General features: G+C 35.4%; 1 protein-coding gene across 1 annotated transcript in view; it reads right to left on the reverse strand.

Annotated features, from left to right (window-relative positions):
* Nucleotides 1–930: 930 nt before the first annotated feature.
* LOC150084330 (uncharacterized) overlaps nt 931–23,267 on the reverse strand; it is a 77,313-nt gene continuing 54,976 nt past the window's right edge. The window contains exons 2-5 of the mRNA XM_090375976.1: nt 19,671–20,253; nt 13,256–14,431; nt 4,549–4,691; nt 931–1,316 (exon numbers count right to left, since the gene is read on the reverse strand). Coding sequence (XP_090232102.1) covers nt 1,113–1,316; nt 4,549–4,691; nt 13,256–14,431; nt 19,671–20,253 — 2,106 coding nt within the window. The 3' untranslated portion in view covers nt 931–1,112. The remainder of the gene's footprint in view (nt 1,317–4,548; nt 4,692–13,255; nt 14,432–19,670; nt 20,254–23,267) is intronic.

Consider the following 23,267-nt stretch of genomic DNA (forward strand, 5'->3'; position numbering starts at 1 on the left):
CAACGCTCCAGTCTTCAGAGCGTAGGGAATTTTGTGCTTCATGGAGATTTTCTGGACACTAGAAGAGTGTTATAGGAGTTGACATATCTAGTCAGATGAAACCAGACTCCATCAGAAGAAAATCCCATATCTGAAGGGATTAATGCACAGGATTTCGTTACATGCACTTTGTTTTGATTTTTGATTTGATTTGATTTTGGTAGTTGTTGGCGCATCGGCTTCTGTGGCCATATTGCACCTCCCAACGTTTTTGCAGTACTTTGATCCAAGCCCGAGGCGGGAATCGAACCCGCGACCTTTGGGTTGCCGGGCAGGTACTTTACCCACTCGGCTAGCCCGGTCGGCCATGCACTTTGTACAGAAACAGTAATATTTTCAACGGAAACACTTCTTTAACCATCGTATGATAACAACTGTATGACTGCTTGTTGTTGTTGTTGTGCAGGCTTCTGTAGTGACTTAGGTTTACTTGTTCCCAGCTCTTCTTAACCTATATAAATGTGCCTCAATCACAACAGTTGATGTGAGAACACGGCTTGTTTTCTGAAGCATCCATATCGCAGATTTTTATGGTGCCTTACATTATCGAAGTGATATACAAAAATTACTTTGAATAGTTTCAAACGAGTTTGTTCTAATATTCAACTATAAACACATGCTGCTCTCTGCTTAATGCCAAAAGTTTTCTGATTCGTACTGCGCATGCTTGGTTTAAACAGCTTGTCAACAGATGTCATAATGCACAGGATAATGAATGTTACTTGGAAATGTCAAACCTCTAGCGCTCTGTTATTCGTATTTTTATGGATTGTAACTTAAAATTATTGTTGTTTATAATTACTATGTTACGCAATTTATTTGCATCACGTGTGTTTGTTTTTGACTGTCAAAAACTGTCGGCTGAAATATGAAATAGAAACAGATGCTCTATAAGGATATGAAGTTTTAAATATATTAACACATAACCTGAACAAAATTACGTCGAAACAAACAGTGTTGACACGCTTGCACATAAATTTGTCCCATGAAGACAACATATCCACATAGAATGGAGGTGAAACGAGAAATTACGTGCGTATCATAAGTTTTGTACAACGTGTTGACACAGGGTCCTAAATCCTTCGTAGATAACGGGAAATGCACGGATCGCTGTAGCACGAACTAGGGATGCTTCTTTTCAGCATAAACCTACGTTGTAATGGAAGAAGCATTGTCCTTGCAGATGTGCGGCAAGGAGTGTCGTCGATACACACAGTTTTGCTTTCTTGCATGAAGCCGCCATCACAATCGCTTGGTGCCAGTCCAACTGTCTCTCCCTGCAGAAAAATAAATAAAATTAATAAGCATCTCGCCAAGCTGAAACTGAGTAAAAGCTTCGCAAATCTATTATACTTTATAAAAAAAATATTAATATACTGTACATTAAAGCTTGAATATGTTTGTTCACGATACTGTAGATGAAACCAACAATTGAATAAATATTGTAATGGATAAGAGTTTGTTTTTATTATTTCGGGTATACGTGATCAAATGTAAACATTATTATTATTTTTTTTCTTCTTTCTTCTAACTATTCCTTGATTTTATTGTTATAAAAATTGAACGATGTGACATAAACGACATATATATAAATATGTATATAAAGCCACCAGGAAAAAAATTCACCGATTAAATGAACTAACCACTGAAACCAGTTAAACGGGAACTATCTTTGATTCAAAACTCGCTTTGAATCATTTTATATTACTCACATCTTTAATTTGGTAATAAAATATTTCTGTAAATTTTACTTTATCGAAAGATATAGATATTTGGGGATGTGTGTTGTTAAGATTAGCAGTATAGCTATAAGTTTAGTGTTATTGGAAAAAAAAAAAAAAAATCCATAAGCGAGGCGTTATTTTGAATTTTATTTGGGGTACGCCAGGTTGGGTCAACTTGTATACAAATGGCCATTTACACAACTGCCTTCACAACAGAATTTTGTATCGCATACTTAATCTCTACAAGTAGTTCGTGCCAAGATCATCGTAATCGTGATGGTAAACCAGTTATTTACAGTCGAAAGTACTGGAAATTTCAAAATAGAATTGTTTGCGGATGATAATTAGTTATAAATGGGCATTTGATGAGAAATAAACGCCCGTTGATTATATTTATAAATTAAATGAATAATGGTAAAAAACGTATTTAGTTTAATGAATTCTAAGATTAAAGGAAAGTTTAAAATGGACTAAATGAACACTGATGTGGAAAATCCCCCTACACACAAAGAAATATACGAAACACATGGTATTGAAATATTCTTGTATCGGAGAAATGATGTTCTGGTTTTCATTTCTCTTAGCATGGGGAACGTTCTGCAACCAGGCTTGGCCGCAATAACGGAACCAGGTGGGGGAAATCGCCCACTCCCCGAAAGCCTGAGTGAATTGTTTTATGATAAGTTTCTGTATGGTAACTATTCTTGTTATAAAGGTTGGTTCAAAATTCGAGATAAATGCGAGCTTAATTTTCAGTTTCTTTCAATCACATATCATCATTATTATGTCGCCTTCCAAAAAAAAAAAAAAAATTGGATCCGAAATGTCTCTGTATATGGTTGCCAGATATGGGCATTGACGTCGAACGCCGTTCCGGTTCGTTACACCAATTGGTAATGTCGTATACGAGTATTCTGTTTCGTAAAATTTTTCATTTCGAATATTGGTGTACAGCAAAGGAATCATTTGATCATCAAACAAAATATATCTTACACATAGTGTGTATTAGTAATGCGACGGATTTTACATTCTATAATTAAATGATAATCTGATTTAATAACAAATGGCAGCACATCTGTTACATTTGGATTTTTTAGAATTTTATTCACCAATGGATGTTTCATATGGGGATAATGTTAAGCTGCTTAAAAATCGCGAGGGATACTATATCAAATAATTAGAAATATTTACAAAATCATATATTGAATGCGGCGAATCTATTAAGGTTTTATGTAGTATGTTGTATATTAAAATTGATGTTTTAACGGTATCCTCAATTATTAAATGGCAATTAATATCGATGTTAGGTGTCATTTCTCAATCGGCCCCAGAGCCGGATTTAAATTTGTCACCCTAAGCTATAACATGCATGAAGTGGTTCACTGTGACAATATTTGGAAAACATTTTTAAGGTGGAGTGAGGCTCCTCGTAAAAAGAGACCCTAAGCTATAGCTTGTTTAGCTTATGTGTAAATCCGACCCTGATCAGCCATGTTAGCATTACGCTCGACTAGTGGATTTTGTTTTTTTATACTGCTTTGAATTCAATAATTAGTGATAATGGCAACAGCGGTGGTTCTAGATAAAGGCCGTAGCTCCCCCATGATTAAAATAATATGGATTTCTTTTACTGCTGCGTGACGATTAAACTTTAATGAGTTCTCGGACACTGCTTTAGCCCCCCTTTCCCCACAGGAAATTCTGGGACCCCAGTGGTCGATAATGAAACCGTGAAGCTAAAAAATATACTTACTACACGTTAAGTGTAACTTGGATTTTTGTTGGCAATAGTCAAAATCAGAATGTCTTTTTTTCATTTTTTTTAATAAATTATTATTTAATAAATAAATAAATCTAATTTAATGAATTATATTTATTAATATTACTTTAATTATATAATATTAATGAAATTATGAAATAAAATAATTCAATTATTCCGATTCTTTTGTAGTTTTTCGAATTTAGAATGGCTTGAGCTAACTACAACTTAAAATAAATACATTGTGGCTCCAAATAGTCTTTTATAAAGAAAATACTCCAATTGCGCTGAAAGATGCAGCAGCAGCATTCTCCATATCTAAGTTATGCTACTGAGTGGTGTCACCCGTTTTCTAACAACTCATTCATTTCAATTACTCTGGACCATTCTGGAACTGGACCATTAACGTTATCTAGTTAAAGTTTATGTTAATTTAAGAATGAAGTTGTTAGTAAATGTGTGTATACTGTATTTTAAAGTTGTACTTGGTTGAAAACAGTTAAATTGTTCAAATATAATTTGTTATTAGATTGACAGTATGCCATACCAATGACAATGCGCTCGACATTGTAACAAGTATATTAGCAGGAAGGTGCTGAGATGCTTTACTAGGACTCTTCATGTAATCAAAAGCTTAAAATGCAGAAATTTTAATAAGGGAAATCGGGAGCGTTATGTTCGTGCTCAACTAGAGTCCATTTTTTTAAAAAATAATAATTTGCTGATGTATCTCAAGTGGCAGTAGAGAAAAACCGACTTAACATTACATATTTTTAGCAGTTCAGAAGCAGGTGTTAGTAGGATCTAATTGACATATTTAACGTTGCTGTTCAGTTCTGCTGAAAATGTGTCTTGATGCACCTGAAGATAACTCTCAAATCATAAATGGGGAAACGAAAGGGTCACTAATATCTACTTTGAAATGTCGTAGTTCAACATGCAAAAAAACAAAATGTACAAGCATTCTAAAATTAAGACTCCAAGCTTTTTTTTTTTTTAACTGGTATTAAGTGAAATTATACTCACACACATATAGCAAACTTGATGCCATGTGCACATCTGCATTAAGGAGTGCCGTAAGTTGCCATTCGGTAGTAAGTCGCTCAGAAATGAACAGTCATCCGCTAGTGCTTCAATGGCTGGGCATTCATCTTCGACAGGTGGCGTTACTGCAGCGAAAGACAATCGAATTTTAGTTATTCCTAATATTATTTTATTCAGATAACGATGCTTACCTTTCATTTCAGCTTGTTTTATCAATCAGAATTAATTTAATTTAATTCTGAAAATTTCAATTCCTATATATTCATAAGGATAAATTTTTATTGTAAGAGATTTACTTTATACAAAGTTAAAGATATATTCTTAATTTTTTTAAACTACATTTAATTAAATATGTTTACAATCGCGGAATAAATAAGCTTTAAAATACGACTCTTCAAATAATGCATTGCTCAAAACATATTAACATTAAAAACAGTAAAAAGATAAGCAATATACCAGTTCATTTACAAATATATTACAGATACAAGGAACGAGTTAGTCCAAAAAAAAGTTGACATTTTTTTCCTTCAACTACTGCAGACTAGTTGATTTAAAGAGGAGGAGGAGGAACTAGAATATTTAGTCTGCTGGCAAACATGCGAAGGCAAACACGTGCAGCTGCCAGCAGTGCTCTTAGATCAGCTTAGTAAGGTTAGGGAAGCGCTATTTCAAGGAACAGTATTGATTTTTGTTTTCTACACGCTTCTAATAACGAACTTCTAGTATTTTCAAGCTCGGAGAAAAAAACGTATTTTGCTTTGAACTTTCAGGATTTTGAAATATGTTCTTCGAGTAGGGTGTGTCACTTTTTGCACTGGAAAATAGCCAATTGCTTTCAGTTTAGTAATCGTTGAGAGCTAGTAATAACACTTACGTGACAACAGCCGTAAGCCACTGTTGCCTTTCTTTTGTGAAGAAAGTGAGAAGAGATGATCACAAATTCGAATCTCAGACGTGAGATTCGAGACGACTCATAAACAGGGAGAAAAAAAAAAAAAAAGAGTTAAAAGTCGTACAGACAGACAAAGTTAAGGTGTCAATAACAAAAGCTCAATAGTTTGCAAAGTAATTGATACAAGTCGATGAAATGTGTTATGGAAGTATATTATGTAATTACGCAGCAGTACCTTGGGAATAACTTGAGTGAAGTACAAATATACATATTAGCTCGCGCAAAGTAATTGATACAAGTCGATGAAATGTGTTATGGAAGTATATTATGTAATTACGCAGCAGTACCTTGGGAATAACTTGAGTGAAGTACAAATATACATATTAGCTCGCGCAAAGTAATTGATACAAGTCGATGAAATGTGTTATGGAAGTATATTATGTAATTACGCAGCAGTACCTTGTGAATAACTTGAGTGAAGTACAAATATACATATTAGCTCGCGCATGTCCGAAAATGAATATCTAGCAAAAGAAGTTATAGATCTTTATAGAGGGTATGATTACCTCTGACAGCCAGCACTCAGCGGGGTTTCATGATGTTGATGAAAGTTCAAGAGCCCTGTTAGTGTGATATAGAAGTTCACTCTTTCAAGAGAGCAGTCGTAAATCATAAGGTTCTTTTTATGTGGAGGAGGGGAAATTGATTTATCGAAATATGTCTCTCAGATGTTTAATGAAATTCAGATTTCTGACCTGGGCGGCCGCTCCATTCGGAAATTATCCTCATTCTGCATCCACGAAGAAGATTATTTTCGTACATTACAAGGAACTGATGGCTTAGTGCACCACTAACATGCTTAAATATTTTGCGCCACTTAAATTTTAGTGCTGCTAAAGATTTCTTCGCCATACCTCACAGCATCGCAGTTCTTCTTTCAAAGATGTGCAGTTCCGTACATGTATTTTCTACAATATGAGATATGCCAAATGTGTAGATGATTAAACTATATATATTTATAGCTAATGGGCCTTAAGCTGCCGAAGTAGCAATGTATAATAGCGGAAATACATTGAGGGGCAATTTATTTGGTATACCATCAAAATACAAGGAATCGACTGCTCCGTTAGATACAGCATCACGTTTTCGTAACAGGTTATATAAAGCAGGAATACACATACAATTCGGAGAAAGAGAACTTCCAGACATGCCAAGGATACTATCACGGACACTTCCGCCCTTCTGAAAGTTCACGTTATTTGATTCTCAATGAACCAGCATCCCTGTGGAATGCTTGCCGTAGCCTAGTGGTCAGGCGCGCGGGTGCGTAAGTACACGTGCCTTGAGTGACCGGGGTTCAAGCCCGTGACTACTGAATACGGTGCTGTTTCTTGTATTCTATCTATCTTGTGAACTCCTCTGACCGTTTGGTCGTCCCGGAGTATAAACAGAAAATTTATTTATTTATTTTTCAGCGCTTCGTGGAGGCCATGCCCCCACGATTTGAAGCTGTTCTGAAGAGAGGAGGTGTTACTCGCTATTATAGGTCGTTGTCTCTAAATAAACTGCCCACGCAGCTACGATAGCAAACCAAATTTCCATAAATGCATCAAACATCTCACATTAAACAACTTGAGGCTCATTAGCTCTAATTTTACTTCAGCACTATAACAGAAACTGAGCAGGTTAATTTAGTTAGATCTATAAACAAAGAAATAGTTGTCATGACTCATTTCGATAACTCACTATGTTATACGGCTTGGTAATAATAGTAATAACTTTTTATGCTCATCTCTTAAAATATTAATTGCAAAGGCATATTAAAACAAATTCTTGGGATTTCATATTTATTCATGGACGAAGAATGCATTATTATTCATACATTGATAACTAAAACAAACTTTAGTAGTGCGATTAAATAACAAGAGATACCAGTGGATCTTTAACAATGTTACTGTTACAATTCAACGTCAAAAGCCAAACTTGCACTCTCAGGAAAAGAAAGCATTTGATACAGGGTTTGTAATGATTATTTACCTTTCTTTCCTGATAATGAAATATCTAACGTAATGTCTCTGAGGACACTGCTAAGAAAACACTAGCACCAATGCATTCAATACTGAATCTCGGTACACTTGGCCCATGTTTTATTGAAGGACCATTAAACAAACACTTACATATGCCGGAACTCTGTTATCCCTAAAGTGGAGAAACGTATAAAACAGGGTTTTTTTTTTTTTTTTTGAGAAAGATGATGTCCTAACACATCATAACCACGCGAATTGGATATTTTATAATCATTGAGTCCTTAGTCTGGATTTAAATATGGTACTTGCTTTGACCAGCAAGTACCATATTTAAATCTAGCCACGTGTGACAACAGTCTGCTGAACCGTATCAAAAAAAAAAAAAACCTTGACCAGAATCGAATGTAATATACTGTATTTAGGAAATTCAACCGCATTACTCAACTTGGAAGCAAAAATCACACCGTACGTAACGCAGAGTTCTATTGTCTCTAAAACAATGGGCTTCATACAAAGCACTAGATGGATAGTATGAAAATGTCTTGGGATTTATATGTTATCCAATAGAACAAAGAGCTGTGTTTAGCTAAGCATTGATTAGAAACCAGTAGTGCTTTTCTTTCATAAAAGTTTACGATGATTAACTACAGTTGGTGTAAATGTCTACTTTCACAGTTCATTTGTGATCAGCCTCTAGAATTCAGATATAAAAATTCTTTCTGTTCTTTCAAAACGAGAACTCTTTTAGGTTTCTAGGGATTTAGCATGTAGTGGAAAGTTTTCTGCTACACAAAAGAGGAAAATATGTAGGTTCTCTTTTGTGTAAGAGATAATGCTTTTGAATGCTGTCTCTTCAATGGAATTTATCGATTGTACTTCGAAATTCTGCGTTGCTAACAACTGCTATTTAGAAGTCTTCAAGGGAATAAAGTATTATTATGCCATCTTAGTGTTAAAGGAAATTTATGAAAGCTTTTTTTTTTTTTAATATTCATTTGTGCCATATGATTATCCAGAGCCAAATTTCATTACAAGAACTAAATTAAGTTTAGAATGTGCCACCTAGTTATGTTGTTGAGTTTTTAATAATATGCACGTCATTATTTAGAAGTGTATGTATATATATTATGTATGTATCTATTAACGTACGCTTAATACAAACACTTCATTTTGGACGTAGCAATATAGGAGAGCTACCTATCCGTGCATCAACCCTTCCACGAGTCTTTGCGCCAGCGAGTTATTTGTCATCCGTTTGAACATACTTCAAACGGATATTAAAGAAGAGTTTTGCACTGAATATAAAATCCACAACTTTCAGCAAAGATCATTAGTTCATCCCACTTCTGAATTGACTGTGACCGTGCTGACTACGACCGAATTGGAGATATGTATGTTAAGCGCCAAAGCGACTAAGACCATGAGGGGGGGGGGTCTGTATACTGTTTCTGAATTGCTTGTATTTTGTGGTCAGTTTGCTCGACGAAAAACCCGAGTTTCCAGGAATAAAAGTCATGCAACCATCTTAAGATCTTTATGGGCCTTTATTCTCAAAATGGCTGAGTTGATCTCAGGCGAGCGTATCATGGTTTTTTCTCCGAAAATCAGATTTTAATTCCAGCAAACAGCACACGCAATTTATAGACAGAATATATACGGCGCAATATGGCCTGAAGTCGCTGAAGCGTCTAAAGCCCTGTAACAACAGCCCACCAGTGAAGGCATTATGCAACAAATCAACTCTACAGTCAAATGACCTGGTAGGTGGGATACAAATTCGAATAGAAATCACACTAACATTATTTTTCCTCCTGTCTCCGGAACCCGATTGCTATCCTCTTATATTCTGTAATAAAAAAGAAATGCCGATCATTATATTGATCGGAATTTCCAATCAATCAGGATTACTTCTGGTACCACGGCTACCAAACTGGCACCCTCTACTTCTGCTAATTACAGGAACCAAACACATGGAAAAATACCTGTCATAATAATATCTTCTATGAATAAATCTGAAAAAAAGTAAAAGCGTTTCCCATTGACAGACGTCACTGCTGTTAAGCAGAATACGTAATCAAATTTTAGTTAGAAGGTTAGGTCAGTGAGCAGTGGACTTGACACTGTAGAAGAAATTCTTCTCTCTAAATCTCTTCATATCCCGTGCCTTGCTGAGCCATACAAAGCTCAATAGTTATCAGGATTCCTTCCCATGGATTACCGGGAGCGGTAAAAAATATTGTCAATATTTTTACACCGTGGAGTTATTTTCGAGAGCGAGCTCTCCTTCCGTAACGTCTACATGCCCTCAGTCGAGGTTTGTGAAGCTGCGCTAGGTTTAAAAAAAAAAAAAAAAAAAACCTTCTCAATGTCAAGAATATCCTCACAGTATCGTCTATTCAGGATTCTGGCCGCTTAAATGGTTATCGACAAAACTTCGCCTCCTTCCCAACAACGTACCACGCCTATGGCTCGGCAGCTTTTCAGTTGGCGGTGAAGATGATTCTCCTCTCCATTCAGGAGAAGAGAATCATCTTCACAGTTAACATTTTTGTCGGTGCAGTGTCCAAACCAAACATCTTGGAGTAGTGTTCATGGCAGTGCCACCAACTGGATTAAGCTCAAAACCTGCACTTATCTGTTACAGCAGCAGACTCCGTATAACGGACAAGTTTCTACCAAAGTATCTTCTCCCCATCATTCTGAAGCTAGACTGCGATCCCAGTAGATTCATCATGGATAAAAAAAATATCGCGAAACGATTCTTGGGTCTGCTTCGACTGCAATATTGTTGTTGTAGGGTTTTTTAGGTGCATCAGAAACTTAGGCTATATTGGGTTTTATATAATATGTCTGTAAATTGCGTATGTTCTGTAGCCAATTTGCTGTTTTTTGGACGAAAAATCCGAGTTTCGGGATAAAAAACCATATTAACCTCACCGGAGGCCGACTAACTTAGCTACGTCGTGAAAAAGACCCATAAAAATTCCTCTCGTCATTGACGGCATTCGAATTCAGACTTTTTCTATCTGGTGTGGAGAGGACGGTAATTATACCAACTGTGCTACCCAAGACGACTCCCCGAATCCAATCCAAAAAATCCAGCGCCGGGTAAGATTGACTCTCTGAAACTGTTGTATTTTATGGGGTTTTTTTTTTTTGGTTTTTTTTTTACCGTTATTTCTTATTTTATAATTCATAACTGTTTATTTTATCTGTAGTTTGTTAATTATAATTTATTAACCCACCTTTGCTATTAACCCTGGCCTCCTTGCCGTGAATAACTTGCACTGTAGTGTTGTTCAGTTTGGCTCCTTGTGCAATAAAGAGTATTTATTTATTGTTATATGAATTCATTAATATAGGTACAACAATTTGTGCACAGTGGGTTCATGATAACACTATTTTTTGTATCAAACTCACGTAGTTATCGCATTGGTTAGTGAGTCTCAAAAGCGAAAATCATTAGAAATAATGATTAATAGGATAGTGATAAGCCGGAGTATTTTAGCTTAACTTTTATCTAAATAATATCAGAAAACACGCAACTTGCAAGCGACAAAGTGATTTATTTACGATTTGAAATTTCGAATTTATTCCTACTAAAATTCACTAAAAACTGAACATGGGATTCGTGCACACTACACCAAAAGGAAATAAAAACCTACATTAAAATAAATCTAAAAATATTTCTTGACTAAATGTCTAAGAGTATGAAGGAGTTGGTTTATGCATGGTTACTGCACGTGCATCATATATACTACCCAGGTAGTATGAATGCATCATTTAATTATATCTCATATTTTGAATAACTTCCCAACGAGTGGCCGAAGTATTGCACTGCTTTGAATAAGTAACGCTTCACCAGTGGAGAAGACTAATGTTACTTATTCTCGGCGGATACCATAAGAATGAGATAGAATAAGTAATATTAGTCTTCTCCACTTGTGAAGCGTTACTTATTCAAAGCAGTGCAATACCTCGGCCACTCGTTGTGAAGGTATTCATAATATGAGATATAATTAAACGACGCAGTCATACTACCTGGGTAGTAGAAATGATGCACTTGCAGTAACCATGCATAAATCAACTCTTTCATACATTAAAATAGTTTTGAAGGAAACTTTAGTGTGAATTAAGCGCTGAGACACCAAACTGGTTGATTATAAAAGATAGCAGACAGTGCGAAACCGGCAACAAACTGGTCTTCCACTTATTTCACTGTGCAAGATGAATCACACGAACTGAATGCAGAGAAGGGCTTAAGATGAACAATAGTACGAGGTGGAATTCTGCCAACCGCGTGATGTGAAGGCCTAGGTTATCTCAGGGTTTAATGAAAGCATTTATTCGACAGGATTGCTAGCGCTTGTCACGTGCTCACTCAGATATTCTATTCAAGTAAACAATTTGGTTTATTTGGGGATCTACGATGAAGTGTTTCAGTTGTTACTTTCTCTCAGGTCGTAGAATGAATCGGAAATTGCATTGCACTTAAAGAAAGAAAGAATTAGATGATCAAAGTTTTGTTGGATGATTCGAAAAAAATAATGAATAGATAAAAATAGAGTACCTGAAAGGAAAAGAAATTACAGGCACGAAAGGTGGCTGAGAACGAAAGCAAAATGATAATGAAAAACTATACTGTAGGAAAAACGTGTGTACATCGATGAAAATTAATTTCGGATGTTTTAAAGTGACGCTGTACAAAACTCGCTTAATGAGAAAGATAGAAGGTACAAAGTTGGAATAATGACAAAGAAATTCGATTTTCCATGCTGTAAATGCCGTTCAGCCAAACGTAATTCATTGGAAATAGGAAGCAAAATTAGGAAAAGTGTAAAATGTCAGTGATACAATCAATTTACGTCTGTGTTGTGTAAAATCAAATAATGGACAGAAATGAAAATTGTTGCAGTGGTCTTACATGTACCATGAAAAAATAGTCGGTCATTAAAAAAACTGTTTCCTTTCGCAGTTACCATAGTAGTTATGATAGCTATTCTTCTATATCGTGTAGATGGGAGAAACTAATGGACTTCTTTCAGATCGTGTTCAAGTGATATAGTCACTTTCCGACAGGGAATGCATTTCCCACCCTCTTCCCGAAAGACCATAGACTGCACACAATTACAGTTGCAGTATACTGATTGCTTTAGTTTCCTCGGCACAAAATCTATAAAAAAGGGTTGTTTAATTATGCCCATGACCAACACTGGTTGACTTGTTTTGACTTTTTTTCATGTATAAAATAAATGAAAAATTTTCTTTTTATAATCTCGAATGACCACACGAGTCCACAAGACAGAATACAAGAAACAGCACCGTATTTAGTCATCACGCGGGCTTGAACCACAGTCACTCAAAGCGCGTATACTGACGCACCCTCATGCCTGACCACTCGGCTACGATGGACTTGATACTGGTGTTATCCGTTGTTATGAATGAGGAAGAATTCTCGATTACATCACCAAAAAGCTATATGTTTCATTATTCGATGAGATGTGAAGAAGTGGTTGCAAACATTTATTGGCACCGTCTAACTCATGGTGAACATGTGAACCATGAGTTAGTCGATGAGTTAGTCCATCAGAGCTAGTAAGTTACTCATTCGATATATTGTGTCCCGAACCATTAGATGTATTGGCTTGCGAAATTGTAAGGATTATCACCTACTGCTACAATTATTTAAAGTCAACTATATGATTATTCCATAGAAAAAAAAAAGGGAAAAAAATTACTAGTGAGATAAATTACACAATACGTAACTTACCCCTGCTTTTGAATGATTTCTTTCGTCTTTCTTGAGAAGCAGAATCATCTTCTTTGTTTTTTCCTATCATTTTCAGTGTACCTTCAAGTTCATGTAAAGCACCTCTCATCTGTTTTACATTATACAAACTATTCAGCTTTTCATCCAGTGCATCTATGTCAAATGCTTTGTCGTGTCCCTTTTGAGATTGAGATCCGTCTTTGATGATGTTCATAGCATCTCCGGCCATCATGTTTTCTATTGCTTTTAGTTTCTCTTCAATGTTTCCCAAATTTTTATCTGGCAACTCCTTTTCCATATCACTGGCTGTTATTCTCGTTTTAATAGTTTCTTCCAAATTTTCTGACTGTTTCTTGGACGCTATAGGTTTTTGTCGTGAGTTCATTGCATTATTGAAATCATAAGAAACCATGGGAATATAATCACTTCTCTTCCTCTTGGCACTAACCATGGATCTAGCCATTGTTTTAAAGTATTCTTGCTGCAGCCAGTCATAGAAAGCTTCTTTATCTGTAGGCATTATGTCCGAGTTATTTGTTTTTAAATCGCTTCTGCCATTCAGTAAATAATCTTTCTTGCTTTCATTTGTATCTTCATTTGATTTTTCAGTTTCGTCGCTGTTAGACTGGAGGTCATCGTCAGTAATATTAGATGAAGAACTCTTCTTTACATCAGGAGGAATTCTTTTGTCTCCTCGCTGTGCTTCATCTTTTTTGCGGTTCTGGAACTCTTCCCCGTTTTCTCCATCCTGAAATATTTCTGATAACTCACCTAATACTTTTTCTTCTTGACCTGCAAGGTGATCCTGCCTTTTCCATATTTCCAGATGTTTATTATGGTTAATATTCGGTGCACGTTCCCTTGATGGGAGGCGACGAACCTTCGACGTATCATCATCGTCGACAGATGAACGAGAAACATCGTCTACAGTCTCAATAGAAGGATCCCAGAACATAATCCGATGACCCAGTTTGTTGGCTTGATTTAAGTATGCATCCTGGCTAACTTCATTTTCCTCTCTTTCGTTACTTTCTTCTTCGATGGAATGATCCGCTCGACGTTCACGAAAAGACGAACGACGAGCCATCTCTTCATTAACATTCTTCTTTTTCTTTGATTCTTCTTCTTCATCTAGTAGTGATGGACGGCGATGAAAAATTCGGGGCTGAGGTTCGTCTGAAAAGAATAAAAAAAGAGGGAAATTTTTGGTGACTACCTAAAGGAAAAAAAATCCTTTTTCATATTTGAAGAAAATATTTTTCCTACATATATTTTTTATCTAGGAAAGCAAAAAGGATTAACTATTTAATTTACACTCCTTTCTCCAAGATTTGTTGTAAGATTTTTAGGCGCATCAGCGACTTAGGCCATATTGCCCCATATATATTGTCTGCAAACCGCATGTGTTCTGTGGTCGATTGCCTGTTTATTGACCAACTAACTCGTTTTGAAAAAGGCGCCTAAAATTCCTCGCGTCAATGACGGGACTCGAATCCAGGTCATTTCCACCCGATGGGGGGAAGGATTGGAATTATACCAACTGTCCCACGAGGGCATTCACACTTCATTCCAATATGGTCCTCTGTGACGTAGTCTGTAGCCATGTGTCTGTTGGGTAGACTGGTCTAGGGTTAGAACCCCTTTAATAATGAGAAAAACTTTTTCTAGAATTTTTCACTGGTACTGAAGGATAGAGGTTGCAGAAATTTTTCTCTGAAACACTCATTGTGCTCAAAGCTGTGTTAACATGGAAACCTGGAAGCAACTGCATCCAAGGGCAGCGGCAAAATGTGTGCAATTTTACTAAAACCTTTTCAGTAAGTGGAAGACAGATTTTTTATTAGCATCGATTGACGTGGTCATGCTAAAAGAACTAACCATCTTTAAAGCACTTGTAATTTATAGATTCGTTTTAATGGCTTGTTACCATTCAGAATCAATGATCCTGTTAATCTTATCGTAATCCTGAAAGGACATTCATCCACTTTATGAGTATCAACAGCGTTGTGAAATATCAGTTTGCTTTCTCGAAAGGATATGTAAATATAAGTTAAGTAAATACAAAAAATTACATGTTACGCTATAAATGAAATATTTCGCTCAAAGATTGTTATTCGCTTTTAGCTTTGGTTTTAAATTATTAACTTATAATACTTTGTGGCATTATACACTGTCTGCTGTTATATAAAAAAGAAAATTATGTAACGTGTTGCTTCCTATTTCGTTGCTAGCAACTGTTAAATAAGCTTGAATTACACGATGAAATAAGAAGCAGATCTAATTGAGGTAATGATAAGTAATAGGCACAAAAAAGCAGCTTTAAGTGGGTCAAAAAGAGAAAAGTCCTTGTAAAATCCCACTAGTTAACTGATTGTCATTGCTCATTGGCCCACTGAATCTTGAGTGGTGAATTTTAATGTCTATTAACAAAACAGAATGATACGACCTTATCCAAATTGGATGTGCTTTAAAAATTTTCGTGAAGAATGCCATTGATTTTTTTCTTTCTTTTTTGATATTTAAGATTCCACAGCATCCTACCTTGAAAATATCAAGGATAAATTTGACCATCGCAACGCGTATATATTGTATATACAATGAACGCTAATCAGCAGTGATTTTAAAATAAACAATATTTTTAAGAATTGCCAATTTTCTAACGTTAGTGAAACATAAATAAAAAAAAAAATTAAGCTTTATCTTAATTTTCTATTTTCAGAATTCCTTTAGAATTCTGAATTAACAAAATTTGAAAGAATTATTAAAGTATTCCATATTTTATCCTGAAATCCGGATGATGGTTTTTATATTTACGTCTGCTATGTATTTACTTTCCTTCTGGTCATTACTACTTGGGTTTTAGTTGGAGAGCTACCATCAAGATACGCATCTCTACTAATCTGCATGTGAGTGGATTAACAAGAGTTAAATATAGATGTAATAAAATTCTCGACGTAGGAGAACGTGCTCTGGTTTCACTATATAGCAAAATAATTCTAGATAAGCAACGTTCGCAGAACATGAAGTTACTCAACTTGTATCAACAAATTCTGCACCATAATTGAGAAACTCGGAGAACGTTAATTTAATTGTCTATATTAATTAGGTTCAAATACTAATAAATCAAGTTATAGTGGCTCATTTGGATGGCTCAGTTTGCTATATTATGAATGCAATGGCAAGTTTATAATATCTCCACTTTGTAAAAATTTAAATCTGTTATCTAAATAACTTTCAATGAGAATATAATTAACAATGAACTGTAGGGGCATATTAAACACAATTCTTACGATATAATATTTAAGAATACAAATTATGCACTTGTATGCATATTTTGTATTTAAATTTCATTTCTGGTGTATTATTCCAGAGGGTAAGAGCTCAATTAAGATGGACTGTTTGGATTAGCGTAAGACAAATCAGGCCACGAAGGGTCAGTACATCGTCCGTGTAAACTGCATGTGAATTAGGTCAGTTGACGTGCAATGCAAATTTATCAAAATATAATTCCGATTATATTTCGAAACGGTTCGAGTGGCATTTGCATTATATATATATATATATATATATATATATATATATTTTTTTTTTTTTTTTTTTTTTTTTTGAATCATCCAACAGTTGTGCATCAAAAGCATAAAAATGGGCAATGGGAAAGGTAATGAATCAAGAACTCAGCAAATTTATCCGCTCAGGATATAAATGAATGTCTATATGTCTGAGCAGCTGAACTTAAGAATATGCTAGAAAAGACGTTGGCCGTTCTTGAAAATATTCAATAATCACCTTTCATATCCTTTTTTTTTTTTTTTTTGGTTTATTTCTGTGTAAAAAGCACAACAAAAATTAACGAAATTTTAAATTCAATAACGAAAGTAATGTTACATTTAGGCAGTATCGGATTATGAATAATAAAGGTCATAGGTAAAAATGCATCCCATGCACTTTTCTTCTCTGCCGTGTGTCTCAGTAGTTCATCTGACATGGATTTAGGTCTATGATCACTTCCTGATTTTCGAATTTGCTGTTGGTAGCATCGTCAGTTGGTCCCACTGCATAGTATTTAAAAACTGTCTGAGACCACTGTACTTACCCTTAAGAAAGCAAAGCCTTTCCCTTTACCCCTGACAGTAGTTATGTCTTTAATTAAATTTCACATTACTACACTGTGATCATGGTTGATTTCTTGGAACTACGTGGTACTATCAATGCCGAATATTATTCTAACCTATTCAGACGTTTCTGCGAGGAACTCAAGCTTACGAGACGCGGAGAATTGGCTAAAGGAGATGTTTTGCATCAAGACAATGCACCGGTGCACACAGTGTTTGGAACTCAAGAAACACTGCACGGCTGTGGGTCCGAGCTGTTACGGTATCCGCTCTACTCAGGAATTTGGCTGCGCTAGACCGTTTCTATTTCCAAATTTCAAAAAGGACTTGAGAGGACAGACATTCGACAGTGACAATGGTGTGATAGATGCAGTCAACAACTTCTGAAAATCTTCTGAATTTTATTTGAGCGGGTTACGAAAGCTAGTGGATCGTGCCGGAAAGTGTGTTAATTTAAGCGTGAACTATGTTGAAAACTAAATGGGTTTTCACAACTTTCCAGCATTCCTTCTATGAGAGGGAAGAAACTTTTCAACCTCCCGTCGTATACCGAGTGGCCACTTTGTTATAGTGGAATTTTCTGATTGGATTAGCGTAAGACAAATCAGGCCACGAAGGGTCAGTACATCGTCCGTGTAAACTGCATGTGAATTAGGTCAGTTGACGGAAGGCACAGAAAGGTGCCCTCAAGAAACACCAGTCTGAAACCAGCAGACTTAGCCTTTTTGAAACGGACTCAATAAGTCCCTTATGGATACTGATGGATTCAAATGCGGATTTTCCAAACGACTTGAACTCATTTGCAGTTTGCATTGTCGATCTACAAAATTCCAATAATTCCGATTATATTTCGAAACGGTTCGAGTGGCATTTGCATTATATATATATATATATATATATATATATTTTTTTTTTTTTTTTTTTTTTTTTTGAATCATCCAACAGTTGTGCATCAAAAGCATAAAAATGGGCAATGGGAAAGGTAATGAATCAAGAACTCAGCAAATTTATCCGCTCAGGATATAAATGAATGTCTATATGTCTGAGCAGCTGAACTTAAGAATATGCTAGAAAAGACGTTGGCCGTTCTTGAAAATATTCAATAATCACCTTTCATATCCTTTTTTTTTTTTTTTTTGGTTTATTTCTGTGTAAAAAGCACAACAAAAATTAACGAAATTTTAAATTCAATAACGAAAGTAATGTTACATTTAGGCAGTATCGGATTATGAATAATAAAGGTCATAGGTAAAAATACGAGTTTTATTAAAAGTATGGACCACCATACTTGGAAAAGAAAGAAAAAGACTTTGTAACGAACGTTGATTCTTATTTAAAAAAAAAAAAAATGTCTTAGGAACTACTTTAACAAGGTACAAAATCTGAGGGGCGCTATGAACGTTAAACTTTTACCGGTAAACCGGATGACACTACATGAGCGTAAAGATTAACATCGCGTTGTTGCCAATCCGATAATTTTTTTTTGTTTTCCTCCCATGATTATTTTTTATTTAGTAATTTAAACGAAATGATAAATGTTTTAAAAAAATAAATAAGCGATTGCATGTAATATTTTAATTAGAGCCCCCTGCTCGCTGCGTTCGCTTCTTTTGATAAAATAAAATAAAATACTGAAGCTTTCGAGACTGTGCGTCTATTCCTCAGCTATGAATACAAAAATACGTTACTTATGGAAATCAAGAATGATGCCGCGTGGTCATGCTATAGCTAGATAAAAAAGCACGTGCACGAGGTTTATCTAGCATGATCACGCTAAAACAGAAGCTTGTTTTACCACAGTAAAAGCTTCTGTTAAGTATTTTACTATTCGTTACGTATTACATGTAACCGACATCCCTCTTCTTCCATTGGCTGAATAAATATCACTAGAAGGAAAATTATTTTAATGTATAAGAATATGGTAATTTTAGTACAGTAATTGTTGTTGCACTTTGGAATCTTGAAATGAGCTCGCTTTAATTTTGACTAGAAGATGTGCGTGTGGTTTTATTTTGTTTCCTCGACGAAACCAGCAGTGACACCTCCATTTCTAAAGTTATAGTTCCAACTGAGAAATTAACAGAAATGGGAGAAAAACACACAATTTTGCATCCATTCAAGCTAAATAAAAATGAATCACCTGTGACTTCTAATCACTGACCATTGATGTGAACAAAAGATTACAGGCTGTAATTTGAGTTGTTAAATTTTAATGGTCTTTTTGTTCTTTACACTTTTTAAGTTAACAATATTTCATTGTAGCTCTTTAGTAATGCTCAAAGTTATGAAATGGCAACACTTACCTTCACCAGACTTCTTCTTATCAGAAAATTTCTTTTCCCTTTTCTCATCCTCCTCTTCTTCACCATCGATATCTTGTCTAAGTACCTCTTCATCTTCTTCTTCTCCCTCTTCCCTTTTCATTGTATTCTTCCTTCTATCCATTCCGTTCTCATTGGGTTCCTCATAAATATCTGTTCTACCTTCATTCTGTAGGATGTCTTGGAGTAGCTCTCTTATCTTAGGAAAATAATGATCACGAGGTGATGAATTAAGACGTTCCAGAACATCTTCATTTACCAAGTGTCTGTTTAGACTGTCTTCATCTTCCATTTCCTCCTCATCGCTATCGTATGAATACTTATTTAGATACCTTTTCAGGAATCGTTTGGCTTCAATCAGTGAGTTCCTCTCCAATAGTTGTCTTTTCTGCTGGACTAACTGTAGCGCTCTTTGTAGACTATCTGGATCGTCATCTGTATCGTAGGTAGAATGCAACTCGTCGAGAGACAGAGTGTGGGTCGGCCAGCAAACAGAACTAAAAGTCAACAGAAATAGCAGAGGGATGACGACAGAAATGTGATCATAATGGATGGTTGCGTATATCTGAAAATAAACATCAGAAACTCTGGTAAGAAACAAAGATAAATAGATTCGCTATTTTCACTGTCAGACATTAGAGGGTAGTTTAAAAAGTTCATATTCTGGCTAGTAAGAAATTTAGACACTGCCTTTAAATTTTATATATAATTGAATCAGATCTTGGTGTTGGTATTAAATTTTATAGTTTTTCTAATATAATTAGACGTTGCATGATGATTTTCCATGACAAATTTTTCTCTCTAAATAACTACTCTTATACCACGCGGATTTTTTTACCACGTGGCTGTACTAAAGGACAGAAAAACAAATTGTTGCTAGTAAATGTTTTACCTTTTTTTTAACTTTATTTATATAAAACTTAAGCAAATTATAGATAACTGAGTGTTTGTAGTAACACATAAATTCATTAATAATTAATTGTAACAGTTTGTTTTTCAATCCTTCAGTACAACCAAGTATGGTCTGATGATGGGTTCCTGCAAGGTTTCCGAAACGTTACCTAATTGTATACTACATTTAGTCAAATAAGGCTAAATAAATTAACTTAAAAAAAAAAAAACTCACTTGGTATAAGAATGGCTATTTAGAGAGAAAACTTTTATGTTGATATTTAAGAAATATGGTTCATCGGTTTGATCCAGGGACCAAACAACAAAGCCTCGATTAGAAACAAGAGTCGTTACTTAGCGGTTTGTTATTCTAATATGCTGTTTGATATGTTTGTTTAGGAAGCTGAAAAAATTTAAAATTACAATGGCGTCCTCTTTTTCCTTGTCATCAGCAAAAACAAAAGACATGACTATATTCAACGAATTCCGAGTAAAGGGCAATAACCTTACACTTTAGTGCGTGGAAAACACATAAGATTAATCCCAAGAGAAACTATGTGATCTTTATATTCTCTAGCTATTATCGATCCAAGGCAAGGCGCACAGTTTCAAAACACATTATATGTAGGAGTACATGCAGCTATTATGAACAACGAAGTCATTGATTCACATTGAATTTCACCTACTGTATACTACCATTCCATTCTTCGGGCAATACCGCACAGTTTCGTTTGCTTATATCAAACGCGACAAAAGAAGTTTTGGTGCCCATAGTTCTGAGATGTTCTTTATTTGATTTCGAAGGGAAATGCATACACAAATTAATAAATCAACAAGCAGAGATTAGGCCTACTAGCGAATTACAATTTTCTGGGATTTATTAAGACTACTAGATATGCTTTGCATTTGGAAGAAGCGCCAGTTTTATTTAAATTAGCAATAAACGATAAATATTATATTATAAAACTGCTTTGAGCTATAATCTGTTTATAAATACGTTTTCAGTACCGATGCTCAAAGCGATGTTACTATTAATTGAGTTTAGAGTTATCAACCGCGCCGATTTCAGCCCGATAATTCCGATTCACAAATGCAAATCGCGCTGTCCAGATTTATATTAAACAGGACAGTGAAGGTCCCACTTCAAACTTTTATTGTTTGATATATGATCGATTAATTTGCTTAAATTGACTAATTCATTCATTCATTCTCTCAGTTAGTGGTTACATTATAGCGTCAAGACATTAATTTTGTTGAAGAACGCTTATCGAAGGAAAAGAAACACTTTGACTTCTAAAACGTTGGAATTTTGATTTTACATGTACACAGATCAGGATATATCTTGACACGCCTGATGGAGAAAAACTGCTCAAAAAATTGAAATTAAAAATATGGATACAATAAACAATAAAAATTAAATAGACAATATGCATCATGTGCATTTATGTATTATAAGAATAAGGTTCCCAAAGTGTGGCGTGTGCCCCTCCTGGGGAAGACACTTTTTTTTGGGGGGGGGAACGTTTGTTGTTTTCATAAAGTACCTTTTAATATGGGCAAATCATTCCACTAATCCAAGTACGAATCATTATTTATTTATTTCTATTTTGTGTATTTTATTTCTTTGAGATTAAATGTATTGAGGTATATATTGAAGTAATATTAAAGTATATATTAATTTATAAAATTATGTATATTCTTAGGTAAATTTTATGTCAAATCTGTTTATTTTCACCTTTTTTTTTAATTTTTTTTTTTTAAGTGAACCCCAAACACGAGAGGTATTAGAACCTATAGTACTTAGTACCGTGCTTGGGTTGGAGGTTGAGAAGACGAAAGAAGATATTTGTTGACATTAGACTTAAACTTCTGTAGACTGTAATTTTCAGGAAATACGTATGAAGAAAGGTTGTTCCAGAAAATTGAATGAATAAACGAGGAAGATGAAAAGTTGGTTCTGTGAGTTCGAAGTTGGACAGTAAATGGATGTTAGCTGGTGGCGGCACGTATTCGGACTGTTTCGAAAGAGAGAGCCGGAATTATAGTAGCCAGTTCAGCAGAACAGTGCCCATGGAAGTATCTGTAGGAAAGGCATGCAGCAGAAACAGTAGGTCTATGAGACAGCGTGTGGAAAGACTGTTAGAGATAAGTCATTAATTAACCTAACTGCCCTCTTCTGAATGGAATTTAGAAACCCGAGAGAGAGAGAGAGAGAGAGAGAGAGAGAGAGAGAGAGAGAGAGAGAGAGAGAGAGAGAGGTTTTGGGGGCACCACCCCAGACGTGGGAACAATATTCCATGGTAGGGCGGATTTGCGATTTGTACAGAGCTGTCTGTTTGGAAGAAAAGTAATACCGAGACCGAAAGAGAAAACCAAGTTTTTTAGATGCATAGGAAGCAATATGTGTAATGTGCTTGTGCCAAGAGAGATTAGAAGTCAGCTTAATCCCCAAAAGACCGCCTCCGTAACCAGGTGGGCAGGAGCAGCAGTGCGTAGCACACGCTTCTTGAGTAGACCGGGGTTCGAGCCCGTGACCACCAAATACGGAGGATGCGGAAAGGTCAGGGAATGACCACCGCATAACCCGGAAGAAATATGGCCTTAGTTGCTAATGCTCCTAAAAACCAGACAACAACAACAATCTCCAAAAGAGATATATCATCTTGCCGAGAAATCGGAGTGTCACCA

This window comes from Mastigoproctus giganteus, chromosome 6 (assembly GCF_048544385.1).
Source record: "Mastigoproctus giganteus isolate SK-2022 chromosome 6, ASM4854438v1, whole genome shotgun sequence".
In the NCBI taxonomy this organism is placed as follows: Eukaryota; Metazoa; Arthropoda; class Arachnida; order Uropygi; family Thelyphonidae; genus Mastigoproctus; species Mastigoproctus giganteus.